Genomic DNA, 18,609 nt, shown 5'->3' with positions numbered 1-18,609 from the left:
AATGAAGATAGTCATAAGAAGGCTAAATAATTAAGATGACTTAATGCTATCCGTTTATTGAAGGGTGGACATATCTAAGTCACACTCTCCATAAACATTGTGATGCAACTTTTTTGATTGACAGATTCGCCTCGCAGTCAACAGCGAATATTTTTATCAAATCTCTGTGATTTAGACGTGATTTTTTATCGGCGTTTGAAGATTTTGATGTTTCGAAACATACTTAAGAGATTTGTATACATGAAAATATCAAAAAGTTGATCTATTTGGTGTGATCCATAAATTGTCAAAAATATCACCGACCGTGACCTTGGCAGAAAACTCCGTCAGCAAATGGAAACACGGAGGTGTGTCACCACTAGCCAATGAATGCAGTGATAGCAATCACGAGGTTTTGTTGATACCGGAAAATTAGCTCCGCCTACCCTAGCACCAAAACAAACCGGCGCAATATACCGGCATATGTTTACGTCGACCAGCTGATTTTTGTGGAGCTTATGTAGTATAATTACTTAACAGTTTGATGTGAAACTTTGTGAACTTTATCTCTGGATGTTCTTGATGTGACTTAATCAAGATGTTTGGAAATCGGCGACTGGCAAAACGCTCAATTATAGGCACAAAAATTTGTGCCGCTTGGCAAGATGGCCGATATTACCCTGGCACCATTCAGAATCACCCAGCTGAAGGGGATTTACACAGAGAGCCAAAGTATACAGTCCGATTTGATGACGGTTTCCAGAGGGAAGTTAACGTGAGTGACATTGTGGGACCAGGATTTAGCAACATCTCGTCCATCACGCTGAAGCACGGCCAAAAAGTGTATCTGACGTTAAACGGGCGGGAGGTACAGGGCTCTGTAGCTGAACATAATCGTACACAGGACGAGGTCATCATCATTGTTCCAACACAGAGCGGGGACGGGATTGAGCTTATCCGGAAAATTGATGATCTCCGTCTGATGGAAAGTAGGAAATCGGCGAGATTGGTGGACCAGGCGACTGATTATTCAAAACTTGCAGATTTAAATGTGCAGGGAGACAAAAAAAGAACTGTATCTCACGTCATAGATGTCCCGTCCAAGTCACAGTAAGTCACTATTTATAAACTTTTCTAAAAATCTTTATTTTAAAATCTATAGATGGATAACCCTACTTTCCATTTAACTGTCATTTATATTGCATATTTATTATATATATCATGTTATTGCACTCCTCTTCAAAGGCCTTTTACCTGTATTTATATACACGTGAATATCCAGGTAAAATCAATGACATAAGTTACGGTGTATGGTGAAACCTCTGGCCGGTTAGTTACATCGGTACTATAAATAGACACCGGCCGGCACGTACTTCCCTAGTGATCAAATTGTACTAACAGCGCACATACGTACTTTGTGAGTGATTAGTCAGTATAGAGAAAATACACATTTTCAAATTTCCTAATTTAAAAAAAAGTGGGAAACGTTATTTCCAGGAAGTATTGAAATATTATCGGTGAAATATAGTTCTTGAATTTTTGGATACCACGAAAAGTACAAACGGAACATGTATCTTGGTTGCCGGGAATGTCGTTTTTGTCAAACAAACCATCATTCTAATGAAAATGACGGGAAAATATACTCGAGGAAGAGAAAAAAGAAAATTGTACGTCACATCCGAACGGTATACAGTTTGACTCGCCTTACTAGACGGTAAGATGGTTAGATCAAAATACTGTTGTTTATGAGTGATTATGGAGTACTGGAAAGGCATATGATATGGTGTTGTAGCTAATGTCTTGTACTGAAGTTGTCTTAACTCTTTCGGCCAACAGGTTTGGACTTGTGACCTTATTAGTTAACCTGTATACATGTATGTACGACTCTTTAATCAATTTTTGTATTATGCTCATTTGAAGTTAATTGTCAGCTTGACCTTTAACCTCTGACAATAGCTGATTGAATGAAATTGATCGTTATTCAACATTGTGATTTAAATCGGTTTCATTTCAAGTGTCGTTTCAGACACTCCGACGTGTCTATATCACATTTTGTTTCTATGATTTATATGGGAGTGAGAGAGAGTGTGTGGATTGGGGAGTAACGCTTTCATTTTGTGTGTTATTTACACATTGAATCAAATACCGAGATTGCGGTTGCTTGGAAGTGAGCGAGTAAGAAGAAAATACATGTACTTCAGTAGTCGGTTACTGTCCGGTAGCACACTTCTAACTATATGTAATGAACAGTAGGTCTAATGGTAGAAACCTCACTGAATTCCGAGATTATCAATAAAAAGTTAAAATGATATTGACGTCACCACGCAGTTCATAACTATGTGACGTCACAATCGATTAGGATCCGAGTATAATTTATTGCTTAAAATACGTTTTCCTGTCACTGAACAGTGCATAAAAGGTCATAGACGATTAGACTTTGGTAGGATAAAACTGAACCTTTGACTAAAACCCAACGGTTTGGGGTCAGTATGCCGGTCTGGACCAGTTATTAATCCAAGGTAATTAGGCACGTGATAGCGGCTGAGCCGGCCATCGGCCTAACATACGATTAACGGACCCTCTATCTGTACCACTGAATTCTTTAAGACAATTCTTGTTTTCTTATCCAGGCGTTATCGTCGACCAAGTATTGACGACGAGGAAAAAGACAACGTTCAAACAGAAGAAAATGACGTAGAGATGATGGATGAGACGATAGCGGCAATGGTTCTCACGAGCCTGTCTTGTAGCCCACAATCTCCCAAATTTCAGATGTCACAATTAACAGGTGTTTTATTTTATTAAATACATAAATATTTTTATATTATTATCTTGTAAATATGTCCCATTTGTAAACAAATTCGGCTGTATTGTTTAAAGTTCAATGATTTATATATATATAATATCTACATGACTTGCAAGCAATTTCATGTATCTTCTTCAGTAAACAGAGAAATGTATCCTTTTATATATATGTATTAGTTCTTACCAATTGGTTGGTCGAAAGGTTTGCTTTGAAATGAAAATATAAAACTGACCACGTTGTACAACGTTTATGATTGCAAGATCTGACCAACAAGAGCCCCGCTCCCTTGTCCAGCAGTGTGGCAAGTAGTGGATTCCATTCTGAAAGGAGTGACCCCTCCCCTCCCCTCTCCAGCAATCTCAGCGAAAGCGCTCCGGCAGCGTCAGGGAGCTGGTTTTTTGGATCCTATCCGAAAGATGACGGTGTTGTGCTGGAAGAAAACGACGATGAATATGACGATGTGGAAAATATGGAACCGAAAAGAAAGAGGGTTGAAAGTCATGGATACGAGGTAGGCCTTACTAGTTTTTTTTTTTTTTTTTTGTTCAAGGGTAAAACCATATTTCCATTAAAATAAATTGATCTTGTAATCATATACATCAGCAGGTTTTGAAATTTTTTTTAAATACGCGATCTGTTATAACAGGTGACCTGAGCATCTGTGACGTCTACATTTATTAGTTACGAACTGCTGGCGATGATAAATTTGCATTTTAACAGTTTGATAAGTGATCATAATGACATACATCGAGAGGAAGCTATGTTGTGTATTAGCCGGAATAGATTCCGCTGTGTCATCATATTATAGTAAAGCCCACTGAGAGCGTACAGTTACCAGAGTGTTGTATGTACTGCATGGTAAGCAGATTTCGGAGATTCTGTAAACATCCACCGGGTTCGTTGCTCAGAGGCGGAATAGAAACTAATTTGTTGCTACGTAGATAGACATAAAAATGTATACGTCCACAGGTAAACATTCCTTTGTTTATGTGCTGGAAAAAAACCTGCCCGTACTTAGACTTTCGGACGGTCGGACAGACAAGTTCATCGGTCTCGGACTAAGAGTCCACACCGCGTTCAGTATTGTGAGAAATAAAAAAAAAATTCAAGTAAGCGATGATGACAAAGATTATGACCTTTATGTCTTCTAAACCAGACATTTTATTAAGGACGGACATAACGTTATTTTGGACATAGAACTGAATTCTTTCTAAATCAAATCTGGAAATATTTTAACAATGTGTAGTTTTATAATACACATTAGTGATAGAGGTCAAAATAGACGCCAAAAACAGCCTGTAGCTATAGTGTACATCTGAACAATAGATTCAAAACAAAGAGTAGACTTTGAACCTCCGTATCAAAATAAACAGAACATCGACCTTAAAAGACGGTAGACAAAGTTGTTATACATGTAATCTGTGCTGAATAATAAGCCATATTCAATAGTCATGGTTGAAAAGTACTGGTTTGTACAGGTAAGTTAGAATGCAGGTGTATGTATACTAATTTGTTTATGCTTATTACACTCCTGTGGGTATTAGATATATACATTCTGTCGTGACCTACTTCCAACAGCTGATCGCTAGCTGATGTGTCTATTTATAGCGCAGGTCATGCTGACGTTATTTAACCGCTAGCACTAAATATTCTAAACAGTGGTAAAAATGTAGGTAAACACACACTGTCCAAAGGCGACTTACTTTTAAAAATTCCAATTTGTTTTATAATTCATGACTACTGGAAATTTGAAATCAGCGTAAAGGAGAATTTCACGTGCTCAGTACTGTTGTTTCTAAGCCGGTGACGTTGGCAAATTGACCCGAGTCAAGTTCATTGCCCGTAAAGATCAATCATTGCGACCACGTGATAGCTTGTCAAAGCGTCTATTTATAGCGCTAACAATCAAGAATGTGTATTAGCTACCGATTGTTTACGCTGTTCCAGTTATTGAAAACCACCCTTTGTATTTTGTGTAACTCAGTGCAACGCTTGTTTGCAACATTCTTTCCTTTATTTGCGGACGTGGTATTTACATTATATTATAAAACACATTGTGTGCTAAGAGTCGCTTTGAATAACACAACCTATTCCGGATCCTGTTTTGGCTGACGGTTTGGATGAGAAGGATGGCGAAGGAGATTACATTATACAACCACAGGGATTTGGCACGAATTCCCAAACCACGGTCGGACCACAAGACCAAGTTCTCAGGTCCCAGTGTATATATCTCACCGCATAGGGATCTGATAGATTGTTACATTGTATCCACCATATATGGACATGTGTGTGTTATTTACAAGGAGTCGATAAAAGAGGTGCCCAAGTACTAATGACAGTTCCGTTAATGAAATACCTGTGGGAAGTTACCTGTCCGTTATTTTGGCTGGCAAGTTTCCACATTGGGTCAGTTGTCGGTCAGTGGTGTAACTGACCTCTCCGGACACCACATATGTCACGGATCGTCACTGCCACTGTCCAGAAAATAATTTTACAACTTATTATACGGATCGCATCGCCACTGATATTTTCAGTTCTTGTACATCGATGAATTAAAATAATTAGATGAAGTACTATAACAGGGAGTGTACCTAAATCTGTTTGCCGGGAACATTGTATACCTATATCTGTTTGCCGGGAACATTGTATACCTAGATCTATTTGCCGGGAACATTGTATACCTAATTGCCGGGAACATTGTATACCTAGATCTATTTCCCGGTCTATTTGACGGGAACATTGTATGCCTAGCTCTATTTGCCGGGAACATTGTATACCTAGATCTATTTGCCGGGAACATTGTATATCTAGATCTATTTGCCGGGAACATTGTATACCTACCTCTATTTGCCGGGAACATTGTATACCTTAATCTGTTTGCCGGGAACATTGTATACCTAGATCTATTTACCGGGAACATTGTATACCTAGATCTATTTGCCGGGAACATTGTATACATAGATCTATTTGCCGGGAACATTGTATACCTAGATCTATTTGCCGGGAACATTGTATACATAGATCTATTTGCCGGTAACATTAAAAGTTTTAAAGCTCCGAAACAGTTTCAAGAACGCTTTCAGAAACAAATTAACTCAATTATTGCAACCTGGCTACGATGACTACGGACAGGGAATGTTAGAGCCGACACGACAAAGTTAAGTTGTATAACATAAGTGACCAGACCCGTCCCTTCGAGTGACCAACATTGTGATAGATTCACACCTCCGCAAGACTTAACGTGTAGGAGGTGCCGTCATTAGGCTAGGGATAATGCTACACAGATGACCGACACCCAGACCGTTACTTAGTAACCTGGATCCTCCCCCCCCCACCTTCCATGTAAATATTATCTATGGTTATATAACATAAGATTTCACATGCGCATGTCCATTATTTAGGACAACATGTGCGTAGTGTACAGTTATACAGACGTATGCATATTGTCATGCACGCATGTGTTCCTTATAAATAAAACGTGTTTACGGATATTAACAAGTACATATATTACTACATACACGAGTGCGTTTGTGACTTATTGCGTCATAAAAACATGTGATACTTCTTGTTACATGGCCAATGAATGAAGTCAGGCGTGCACCGCGTGCGAACGCGCTTCCGCGTGTCATATGTACACGATCCGGTATCTGTGGTATTCAGCGGATCATAATTGATTGTATGCAGTATATGAATTCTAACCTACTATCGTACGACGCATGCAAATGAAGCTTGATACTATTGATGTTTTTGCACGTTTGAAGCGTAACAAAAAAATCATAGTAACCAACGCAGTAACCACAGAGAAGTGCGATTTATAGAACCGTAAATGACATAAAGCGCCCTACGACTTCGTTATTGTGGCAACAAAAATGACGTCGTTTCACCGTCAAAATGGCTGTTCGGAAATCGACCGATTACAACATCGATAATTCATATTTATTTTAGTTTAAATTAAGTTGTAATCAGCATAAGACAGGAAGGCTAGTAGCGGGTATAAATATTAGTGTTGAACTATTTTGTTACAGCAGTTATAACGAATATGAATACCAAAACATTACAATTTACTGTTTTTTTTAGTAAATACCCCTAACCCTCCACATCGTCCTAAATATTTCGCGTTTCTGGTCCCGCCACACATTGTAGGCTACAGTGTACTATCCTATTTACACACTGACCTAGATTTAGCTTAGATATTCTTAGGGGGTCACTGAACTCTTGAGTATTAAAAGCTTCAGAGATCAGAGGCAGTCATCTAGATTGTATGGTATGGCATGTCAAGATATTACTGAACACGAGAATACTCAGTAGATAACTGGACATTGTTCGCTCCCGTGCTTCCTCGTAGAGACGGATTAAAATTGGGTTAAGAAGCCATTGTTAAACGCATTAAGACACTTTAAACAAACATTCGTGACACAATATCTGCACAGGTACTGATTAGGGTTTCTGTTATAATGTACAGGTGAATGACAACCATACACAAGATTATATGTAAGTAATTCAAAGATTCATTGTAGCATGGCAGAATAATTAACGAAAATATAGACCGTATTTCTTATACTGAAATGAAAAAAAATATTACAAAATCCAAACACAATAGGAAATCAATTCGAAATGAAATTTTATCGGATTTTTTTTTCGTTAGATCTGTTATCACTTTCCGTAAACAAGATATGTTTCCCGATTGTCGGATCCTGCTTACCGGAAACACATTAAACATTATTTGAACACGTAAGCGTAATTTTGGTTAACACATCCAAGGGAGATAACCAGTTAGTCAATGTGCCTGACATATCTTTTACACCTTGGTTTACATATTACACAAAAGACAGAAAAAAATATCTCATAAATATGACAGGATTTAAAACATTATTAATTTGAAAACTTTATCTTGGTGACAGTAAAAGTACGTGGCCTATATATGGCAAAATGCCAAATCTACATAATACATTTACCTGTATATATATGCATTCATGGTAACGTTATACATTAAACTGGCGATACATGAATGCTTCGCATGTGTATGACAGTGAATTGATGTGTTTTATCGGCAATATTCTCCACCATGACACAAGTATAACGTATTGTGTCTGTAAAGCTTTAAAATATATCCTTGCACCTTTATAGATGTTGTCAACCGCAAAGGAACAGCTTATGGAAAATTCTTATTGGCGAAAACAAACGGAGACTGTCTTCGAAAAAAAATGTATAGGTTACATTGATGTTCGATTTGCAGAACACTGACAGATTAATCGATAAAAAATATCGTGAAATAAGATCCATGGTTGTTATATTAGTTGCCAGTACGCAACGCAATATTCACGTGACGCATCTTCGGTGCTGTACTCACATGATAAATTTAATTCTAGTTTTGAGTGACAGATAAATTACACATTTCAATAAATGATTAAGTGTCAGATACAGTATATATATAGCCAAACAATGAATTTTAACTTAACCATAAGTTACTTTCGTCTTCTAAAACAGATATACTTCGAACAGCTCATTTTATATAAATATCTTTTTCATACCAAATTTTATATTTAAACAAAGAAAGTGAAATCCGGAAACAAGTTAATAAGACTTGTGTCTCTTTGGTAATTATATATCCTTAACCGTGCCACTCTCCATGTTAATATATACATAATATGGCACACCAAACTAGTCCATATATAGGATCCGCGAAATGACCCCAGGTTCATCTGTCAATCAATGTTACGTGTCTCTTAAAATAGCGGAAATGAATAATATTAATACACCGTTTCGTCATGGCCCAGCTGCGAGTCATTGAATTGCAGATGGCCGATGCGGTATATAACGGTCTCATTATGTGTAATGCATGTTCGCGATGTAGTTTGTTCTGAAGATATTGAGTCAGACCATAATGGTGTGTTGTATGAAACAACCGCACGTTGTGTCCAAATAAAGAGAGACTATCAAACGTAAAATTCTGTTGTAACTGACAATACATTGCTTTCATAAAAAAACGAGGATATTTTTTTTCCGAGTTGGCAAAAACTCTAGATGAAATGTGACGATCGCTTTTTATCTTCATAAAATTAAAAGTAGGAAAGAAATCCTCTAAATAATAGCAAAATGAGAAACGGGACGAGTGATCCTCTGAATCAAAGACAAATTTGGAACGGGGCAAGTTTTCTTCCAAATCATAGAAAAATATGAAGTGGGGCGAGTTGTCTTCACAGTCAAAGAAAAAGGTGGATTGGGGCAAGTGATCCTCTGAATCAAAGACAAATTTGGAACGGGGCGAGTTTTCTTCTAAATCATAGAAAAATATGAAGTGGGGCGAGTTGTCTTCACAGTCAAAGAAAAAGGTGGATTGGGGCAAGTGATCCTCTGAATCAAAGACAAATTTGGAACGGGGCGAGTTTTCTTCTAAATCATAGAAAAATATGAAGTGGGGCGAGTTGTCTTCACAGTCAAAGAAAAAGGTGGATTGGGGCAAGTGATCCTCTGAATCAAAGACAAATTTGGAACGGGGCGAGTTTTCTTCTAAATCATAGAAAAATATGAAGTGGGGCGAGTTGTCTTCACAGTCAAAGAAAAAGGTGGATTGGGGCAAGTGATCCTCTGAATCAAAGACAAATTTGGAACGGGGCGAAAATCATAGAAAAATATGATGGGGCCTCACAGTCAAAGAAAAAGGGTGGAATCAAAGACAAATTTGGAACGGGTCGAGTTGTCCTCTAAATCACCAAAAAGTGGAAAGGGACGAGTTGTCCGCCAAATCATGTAGACGATAGCTGGAATTGATTGAGCGGCGGTTGGCTCAATGATAACGCAGTCGCCTTTTACTTAAGTGACTGGGGTTCGATTTACTGGTAGGACGTGGAAAGATAGATAGATATTCTTTATTTTCTCATTCATTTGAGATTACAAACAATTTAACATAGTACAGTGCATAGAATTATAGTATGTGACAAAAGAATTACCTTAATATTTCAAGATTTAAACAGCATTTCTTTGTATGCTTTTAAATAATGGTTTGTTGTAATTTGAATTCAATTGATCAAATTAGAATTAATGAAATCTAATCGCAAAAGCGGACATGCTTTATTTATTTCAACAGTAGACAGCTGACAGGAAAAGTTCATGAAACAGAATGAGACTTAGCGATTTAAACTCTAAACTTGAGTATAATTACATTATGCTACCGTGTATAAAACATTTCTTAGATGGCATGTCTAGTTTATAAATTCCATAATCAATTGATATACAAAACTGAACACGAAAAACACAGAATTTGATGCATATCCTCCTGTTAACAATTCAGAAAGTAACTAAGGTAACCGATCGTAATCGACAAGAATTTGGTAACATGAAAAATCCAACATGTAATCCCCGTGGTGTACCATCAAAATTGCTGTTTACGGTATATTTGAGAGAAACCCATTTGAGTTATACCATTTATTTATTTATTTATTTATTAACGGGTTTTACGTTCACTATTACGACCTCTCGGTCTTTCAGCGGACGATTTAACTCGAGTTATACCAGATTGGTAAATTCATTATATGTGTCATAGCCATGATTATTGTCGCTCTTAATTGTTAGTGATCGATAAAATCTGACCATTATGGCTTGACATGTCATTGACCACGACGTCCACCTCTCCATAGTGGTCAGTATGCTGGTAATTATAGGTAAATTGTTTACTACTCAAACAAGGACATACTTGCCCTGACCGTATTGGAGGGGCGTCATCATTTAACCTCGACCGATAGCCGGGAGCTAGTGTGCTTTAACTAATAGGAACAGTGACTAGATTTTTATGACCAATGGTTATCTACACTAAAAACAGGTTCTCGTTGACCTGGATGGAGCTATGCTTGTTAAAAAGACTTCAGTTGTTCCCTACAGATGTAGATCCACGAACCTTTGTCATGGAACGCTGGACTCGACATGACAAACTCAGAGGTGTTTTCATTGAGGAATCGATTTCGCAACATTTGATGGAATTTTAAATATACAGTAGCAACCCTCAAAATATTTTTAAGAATAAATTTAAGAAAACACTGCACGCAACGTCACTTGCACTTTATAATCTTGGCGCTGACGACATGAAAATTTGAGCAGTCTAGATAGAGGATGTCCGACACATTCGGGGAAACTTCCGGCACTCTCCATACATGACAAAACATGTTCAGAAGGTTGATAGTAGACAAGTAAAATGCAAAAAAGCCAGTAAGGAATTTTGTGTTATAGATATGAAATTGAAATTAGAAAGAGGTTGGAAATACGGAGACCTGTCAAACTGACCATCATTATCATATAGTATAACTTCACCAGAAGGCACGCGTGTACATTCGACTTTTGACAATACCATTGAAGGATTATTATTAAAATTACATGATTGAAAATATTTATTGGATTTTCAGTACATTGGGATCGATGTTTATGTATACCATAAAGGGACGCAAACAAATACAGCGCAATACCATTGGATCAAAGAAGTGATATGAGAACATATTTTTGTGCAAGTCTAGCCACTTTGCTAATATCGATAAATACAAACATAAGATTTGTTAAACTTGATCTAGAGGCTAAACAACGCCGGGTTGAATATATCTTGATATGTTTTGTGAATGTCGTTTTATGATTGTTTAGAAATATAAACAAGTCTATGAAAGATATCACACTTTCAGACCTAACACGAGAACAAACGTTGATTCACGTGACGTAAGTTACGTAGAAGTCTTTTCACAGTCGTTTATTGATAATTACATAATAATTAGGATGGTCTCTAATTAAAAGTTTCTTAAAATTGTGATTTTTTTGTTTTACAGGGTCACAAAAAGACAGTGTTCAAATGTACTTGGAAGAAATGCAACAAAATTCACGACACAGTATCCAGTATTGAGGCTCATGTGCGAACGGCACATCTTGGGTAAGTATCCTGATACTATGTTAGTTTTCAATACTTAAGATCTACACTCGTCGATTGGTCTTTTCCTTGTAACTATATTCTCAGCCCCCATTGGCTGTCAAGCTTATCACAATACTATCTGGACCGACAGAGTGAAAGGAAAGGAGGTAATTCTGGGAAAGAGTAATTTTTGGGGTTTTTTTTTTTTTTTTGATAATAAAATGAGTCAAACAACAGGTCCGAATCCAAACAGGGTAGAATAGAATCATTATATAAAAGAAGAAGAAAATAATAAATAAAAATGAATAATTATTTGGGGGCCCGTTTATATAAACACAGCATCAGATGATGTATTTGGAAATTCGTTTTCTGATTGTGGACATCATACTGTTTCCTGAAGAGGTACATACAGTCTCGTTTTCTAATTTTAGACTGTCAGAAAGTGACAGTAATCTTCTTGACCACGAAGAAGAATTTTACTATACTGAAATCGAGGTCACCATGGATCATGTGACGGAGAAATTTTCCGATATGTGTACGTCATCACCTCCCGAATTGACAGGATTTGAATTCGGACGACCGATACCTGATCACGACTACCAGAAAAAGGTTGGTTTCAGGTTTTCTATTTTCAAAATATCATATTTAAAAAAGAAATGAAAAATCTTTTGATGTATAATGCCGTCACAATCTACAATTAAAAGATGTAAATTGAAATGATGTTTATATTGTTCCATGTTGCAGGAACACAGACAAAATGTCGGCAACATGTTCGCCTCATCAGTGCCCTCTGGTGGATTTCAACCGGTGACACCGTCTGGCTCTCTTCCAATAACAATGCCGCAGATCAAACGATCATTGTCCTGGCAAAATAACAATACTTCATCTTCTGGGTTGTCGGTAAGGAATTATCAATTACTTCAAAATGGTTCTACAGAAAGTGATGACGTAGTACACATATATTTGCATATGTTTTTATACTCTTCTTACCTGAATTTTATGCAGTTTGATTAAAAGTTGTTATATGCAATGCAAATTGTGAATATATATTTTTGACGTCCGTTCCAGATGTCACCTTCTGTCCGTTCGTCCAAACCATCTCCTCAGGAGCGTCTGCAGCAGCATCAGGCACAATCTCCGAAATCTCACCTTTTCTCCTCCCACAAGAAGCCTCGAAGTGAAGTCAGAAAATGTCGAAAAGTTTATGGGATGGAAAACAGAGACATGTGGTGCACTCAGTGTAAATGGAAGAAAGCTTGCTCACGATTTGCCGATTGAAGAATTACACTCATTCCTTTAAAAATATTCAACCAATCAAAGAATCTTCCTATTTGAAGATCAGTTTTGATTGGTTTCAAAAGTGGACACAAACGACAAGGAATCAGTGGTTACACTGAACTCATTCCACATTCTAACGCTGACCAACTATCATTACCATTCAGAGGATATTTAGACATGTATTTCAGAACAAATCTGAAATTTGATTGGTCTGTCACCATGCTTTCAAGAGAAAGCTGAAATTTGATTGATCCGTCACCACAACGTCATGAACCGGATCTGGTCATTGGTACATTATGAACGTAAATTGTGAGATACGTGCGCACAATTGATTATGATATTCAGGGAAAAACCGATGATAACCAAAGCTATGCACTGGTTATAATACTTGAACCCTTGTTTTTATATATACCATCTCCGTATCACAGAGTTCACATAACCTGGATGTAATATATCCGGGTAACCGGTCAAAGCCCCGGATGTCTATTTTTTAAGATATTCTTATATTTTATCCCTTATAACGTTTACTTTTCAAAATATCTAAAACGCCAAGGGAGATAATTTATATAGTTCATGTTAATGCTTCAATGACATTGTAAAATCATTTTTAAGATGTATTTTATTCTATGTTATTTTGATGTTGAAGGTCCTTTTCGGTTTCATTGACTTTGAATATGTCTAAGAATATGTTTGCTTTATCGACCGGTTATAGAAATTTGTGGTGATAAATTGAATATCCAAAGTTTATATATATATATATATATATATATAAAAAACAGAATAATAATCGATTTTGAAGCTCACGCCAGTGACGTCATCACCATAAAAAGTACTCAGGAATTGATTGGCTCACGGTATTGAAGTTACCCAGTGAAAATAAATGTTTTTGAGAAGCTTACTTGAATATTCCATCTTCAGACATATTGGAAAACTACCAGTGATTATCTACATAGACATTTATTATTAGTTGCATCACTAAGTAATGATCTCCATTAATTAATTTAGATTCTGGTCATCTGTTGATGTTGATTTACTTAAGTCCAAGTAATAAATTGTCTTAATTTCTGATAAATATACACATCTTTATGGTAATTGTGTGCATTGTGATATTGAGGGGAAACAATATTGGCATGTGCCAAATTCCCCACTTTTAGGAAATAGACTCGCCTACTCTGTATATACACCTGGATAGCAGACCAGTCTATTCTTGGTTATAAAGGGAGAGCAACTTTCTCAATGTCTTTCATATATGTTGCTGAATGCTACTTGTTGCCACTTGTTTTCTATTGTGATTGTCATGTTTTGAAAAAAGTATAAATGTAAAATTATTATATATGTAGAATGATAGTGTGGTATATTTTAGTTTCATATGACTTACACTATACAAAGTTGTCTTTCTTCTCTTAGAATGTCGTCCGCACTAATATCCTACCACGGATCTTTTCGCCCCATTTTGTCCTGAAGGTCATTGGTTGTCTCTCTGCCCTGAAAAGAGACCGGATGCTATTTCTGACCACGCCCCCTTTGTCCTGAAGTTATGTGAAATAAGAATTTTGGTGATAAATTGAAATAAATTTCGGCGATAGTACAAAACCCGTTAGTGTGATAAATTGACCTTCTCAGATCTACGTAAAGTGAAAGTCGTTTGTCTTATAATAATAATAACTCTTTTAATAGAAGATTGTGTTGTTGTTCATATAGCATATAACCTTAACTTGCTTTATGTTTTCATAAATAGGTGTCTATGATTATGTGCAATCATTCTGTTATTGTTTTAATCCTGTTAAGTTTGTATTAGAATTTAACCAGAGAAGATGTTGTTATATCGCCTCAACCATATTATTTTCTTAATGAAGTTATTGGCCCATAAGTAAATTTCAAAAGAACAATATATATATATATTTGAAAAGAATAAAATCAACGCGAAAAATGTATGCCGCTAAGGTTTTCAGGCCTAACGACCATCTTCAGGCGATACATTTATTTATATATCAAATGTAATTGCATACTTCGGGTTTGAAAAGAATCTTCACATGTCTCATTAACATAAATAGTTTCCATTCATTGTGGCTCAGATGGCGAAAACATATGCCTAGTATTATTTCAATCCATTTGGATTAAACGATCTCGTTCCATGATGACTTTGAAACAGAAATCATTGCTACAATTCAGTTTTTTAAAACTTATTCTACATTCTGGTGGAGGTGTGGGACATAGCTGTATATATATTACCGTTTAAGAAATTGTATATTTTTATGCCATATATAGTCACATTGTAGAACTTCCTTAGTGCTTCATTATTGTGAAACTGTTATATGCACAGGACGCCGACTTATCGTCCTTGATCTGATAACCATATGGCCTCGTGCTTGTATTTGTGTATCTAGAAATAAATTTATGTTTTGTTTTTGGGAGGGGGTGTCCTATTTGCTTTCAGATAATTTTTTATAAACATTCTTGTTATATTTCATCAAATTGAAGCACATGTTATCGAAACATACACTAATTGAAATGATACATGATTATTTTATATAATCTTCGTGAAGATAAGTCACACAAGAGTAGCCTCCCTTAGTTTGCATTATGAACTGTTCTTATTTTGTGACTTGTGATTCTACGACTTTTTTTGGTAGGGGTATTTGCCTTCTGTTTATAAGTTAAAAGACGCCCAGGCCACACACTGACTTTGCTACATCTATAACAGCATACACATAGACACTGTGATGTTAAATAAAGGATTATGTATTGAAGAATATTGAAAACATAATTCTAGTAGCATGTGAAATTACTTATTTTAAAATTATCGAGTCATCAATATAGCTTGATTGCGGTCATTGGTACTTGCACTAAAAACATACTAGTTTTTTTGGGTTTTTTTTATTAAAGTCGTTACAAACTTCAAATATTTACAGTATTTTATTCCTTAAGAGTTGCAAGGCAATTAAAGGTAACTTTCTAAAATTAAACTGTTAATCTGTTCTAGTAAACCATGCATTCGATATTCAAAGGGACATGTAGGTGAAATATATCGTTTTAAATATATCCGGTTAGAATATAAATTCCCGGTGTTCTTGTAGATCTCAACAAAATATTCCAGAAGAGTTAAATTCTAACACAGGATATATTGCTCAATCATAAAGACTGTGGAATTGCTATGGTGAAAGATGCTCGCCTTTCGTCCAGCAGAGTTCCCTCCCTTCGCATATTGTTCGCATAAAATGTATCTGATCATCACAATGTCTACATCCGCGATAACATTAGAAATACGTGGTTGAATTGCACTGTTGTACCAACACCTTTGAAATTATTTATAATTGTAAATATAAGACAACAAATCTATTCAGATCTAACGTATTACTTTCAACTTAAATTAAAAAAAAATTTTATTATATTGGAAGGGACACGAATTTCACTGTAGAGGTATTTTAATGGCAAATACTCCCGTTGTGTTGCATGACTTGAACTGTTTGGTTGTGTTTTTTTTTATTCGAAGACCATTCATGGTCTTTAGCATTATGCCGTCGTCCTGCTGTTTCATGCTCCCATCTGATTGGTCAATATTTTGTTACTTTACCTTATCTGATTGGTTAATATTTGGTTAGGTTACTTATACGTCATCTCCCGTTCATTTTGTCATTGTTATATATATATATATCATTTATGTACCTGTAGTAACTGTAGGGGATGCACATGGCCAGTAAAGCGTGGGCATGCGTAATGATCTGTTATTCACAATAGAGATTCACTTAAATTGCTATGTGTGAAAACAAATGGAAAGATTTTATAATTTTATCTATATAAGTAAAGTGACTATGGTATACAATATATTCATGTTTGGAAAATTTGAAATCTCAAATAACATGTTTTCTTATTGTTAGCGTATGAAATTATGATATTCAAATTAGTTTGAAACTATCTTTAGGAGAATTGCTTATGAATTTGAATATTTATTAGCTGATAAGATGAATGTTTTCACACGATATCAATAAATATGAAATGAAAATCACACACAGACATTATGACAAGTGCAGTGTAGAGGGAAAGCGGGTCAGTGATGATTGAATCTAAATAAGCGAGAATCATCCCTACACAACACATTTTCCCTGAAAATGTGAGTAAATATTTCTATTTTTGGCTACGTTTATATTTTCATGGCGATGTGATGTGGGATCGATAACCCTTGTACCGTTTTCCCGATACATGTTGTATGTCACTAATTAGTAAAAAAAAGTATAAGAGAAAGACTGTTTTTTTAACTGTTTTATTTCATTTCATGTAAAATCGATAATCTGATGTTGAATTATTATGCAGTATTATCATGTTGTGTTGTATACAGAAATAATATCTTGAATCATCATCTATGTTAGTATGCCTTTTCGACTGCTGAAGTATACAGGACAACGTAATCACTCCCAGAATGCATTGCAGTTACTTACGTCAATCTCTCCCAGAGTGACTGTTAAGGAACCATAACTCTGGTAGAGATTGCAATTATATGTCAATCTAGTAAATCGCAGTGCATTCATGGTGATTCTCGATTACTGAATATTTTCTATCGGCTTGGCATGAGTAGTTCTGGCTGAGGAAGTGGCATATAAGTTCCAGCTGTGAATGTAAGGAACAACTCTAGATAAGCTATATTAAATTTTTATTCCAGTTAGAAAAAGCTTACAATATCGCTCAGGTTTAATGTTTTGACAATTCCGGTGCAAGAATGGGCAATCAAAATTATATTTATGAACCAAAGTGAAATTTTCATCTGCTGACAGCCTTTACGTGGAGGTATTGTTTGTAAGTTTCCTAAGATTTATAGAAAATGCTTTCAAAGACATTACATATTTTCAAAGTGTCTGTGAGTTCGATACGTTTCGTCCAACTACTTCGGACTGACTCGACCGCATCTCTGGCTGTTCAACAAAATCAAAACTTATGATGCTGTAGTTTGGAGATTTCGGTCTGCATACCCGAGTTTTGGAGGTCTTCATTTGCGTTTATGAAAAAAAACATAACAGATAGGAAGTCCGTTAAACGTCATATAAATACCGGTAAAATGATAAACTTGTGATGGTAATCAATTTGTATTTATAGTTTCAAGGAAAATTTTCCTAAAACTTTGTAAGATTTGATTTGTTTACATTTTGATTTTAACATACAGAAATGTACACAATTATAGTGTTATTTAAAAACCCTTTGAACTTACACAGTACATAGTGAAAAATATTTTTTCATGTTTTGTAAATATAAGCAATCCTCATTGTGTATACCATTCAATACAAACCAATAAAAGATTATGATACCTGAAAAGTGTGTTAGTATCTATAATAAAGGTTTACCAACTGTGCAGACGGTGAATACAGAGGATGGGACTCACAGCAACTATGGTCTAATAAAGTGTATGCAGACGATGGGGCCTCACAATAACTATTGTCTAATTAAATTGTATACAGAGGATGGGGCCTTACTACAACTATGGTCTAATTAAATTGTATACAGAGGATGGGGCCTTACTACAACTAAGGTCTAATTACATTGTATACAGAGGATGGGGCCTTACTACAACAATGGTCCAATTAACTTTTATACAGAGGATGGGCCCTCACTACAACCATGGTCTAATTAAATTGTATACAGAGGATGGGGCCTTACTACAACTAAGGTCTAA

At 35.9% G+C, this 18,609-nt stretch overlaps 1 protein-coding gene across 1 annotated transcript; it reads left to right on the top strand.

Moving 5' to 3' along the window:
• The first annotated feature begins 459 nt into the window (after positions 1-459).
• LOC132560382 (zinc finger protein 704-like) lies at positions 460-18,240 on the top strand. Its single transcript, XM_060225050.1, has 7 exons — positions 460-1,089; positions 2,610-2,767; positions 3,046-3,296; positions 11,590-11,690; positions 12,101-12,278; positions 12,414-12,569; positions 12,738-18,240. The coding sequence occupies exons 1-7, from the start codon at positions 578-580 to the stop codon at positions 12,945-12,947; spliced, it is 1,566 nt and encodes a 521-aa protein (XP_060081033.1). The 5' UTR covers positions 460-577; the 3' UTR covers positions 12,948-18,240.
• Positions 18,241-18,609: the final 369 nt, after the last annotated feature.

The sequence above is a fragment of the Ylistrum balloti genome, unplaced genomic scaffold (assembly GCF_031769215.1).
Source record: "Ylistrum balloti isolate Yb309-2 unplaced genomic scaffold, AGI_CSIRO_Ybal_v1 Utg371054, whole genome shotgun sequence".
Taxonomy (NCBI): Eukaryota; Metazoa; Mollusca; class Bivalvia; order Pectinida; family Pectinidae; genus Ylistrum; species Ylistrum balloti.
The sequence above is the reverse complement of the archived record's forward strand: the minus strand, read 5'-3'. Positions and strand labels throughout refer to the sequence as shown.

Bases quoted from the DNA above. Each gene is read 5' to 3' on its own strand.
- LOC132560382 (XM_060225050.1), top strand. From the start codon at position 578: ATGTTTGGAAATCGGCGACTGGCAAAACGCTCAATTATAGGCACAAAA. The intron at 3,297-11,589 runs GTAGGCCTTACT...TTTGTTTTACAG, and splicing joins TTGAAAGTCATGGATACGAG to GGTCACAAAAAGACAGTGTT. The intron at 12,279-12,413 runs GTTGGTTTCAGG...TCCATGTTGCAG, and splicing joins ATCACGACTACCAGAAAAAG to GAACACAGACAAAATGTCGG.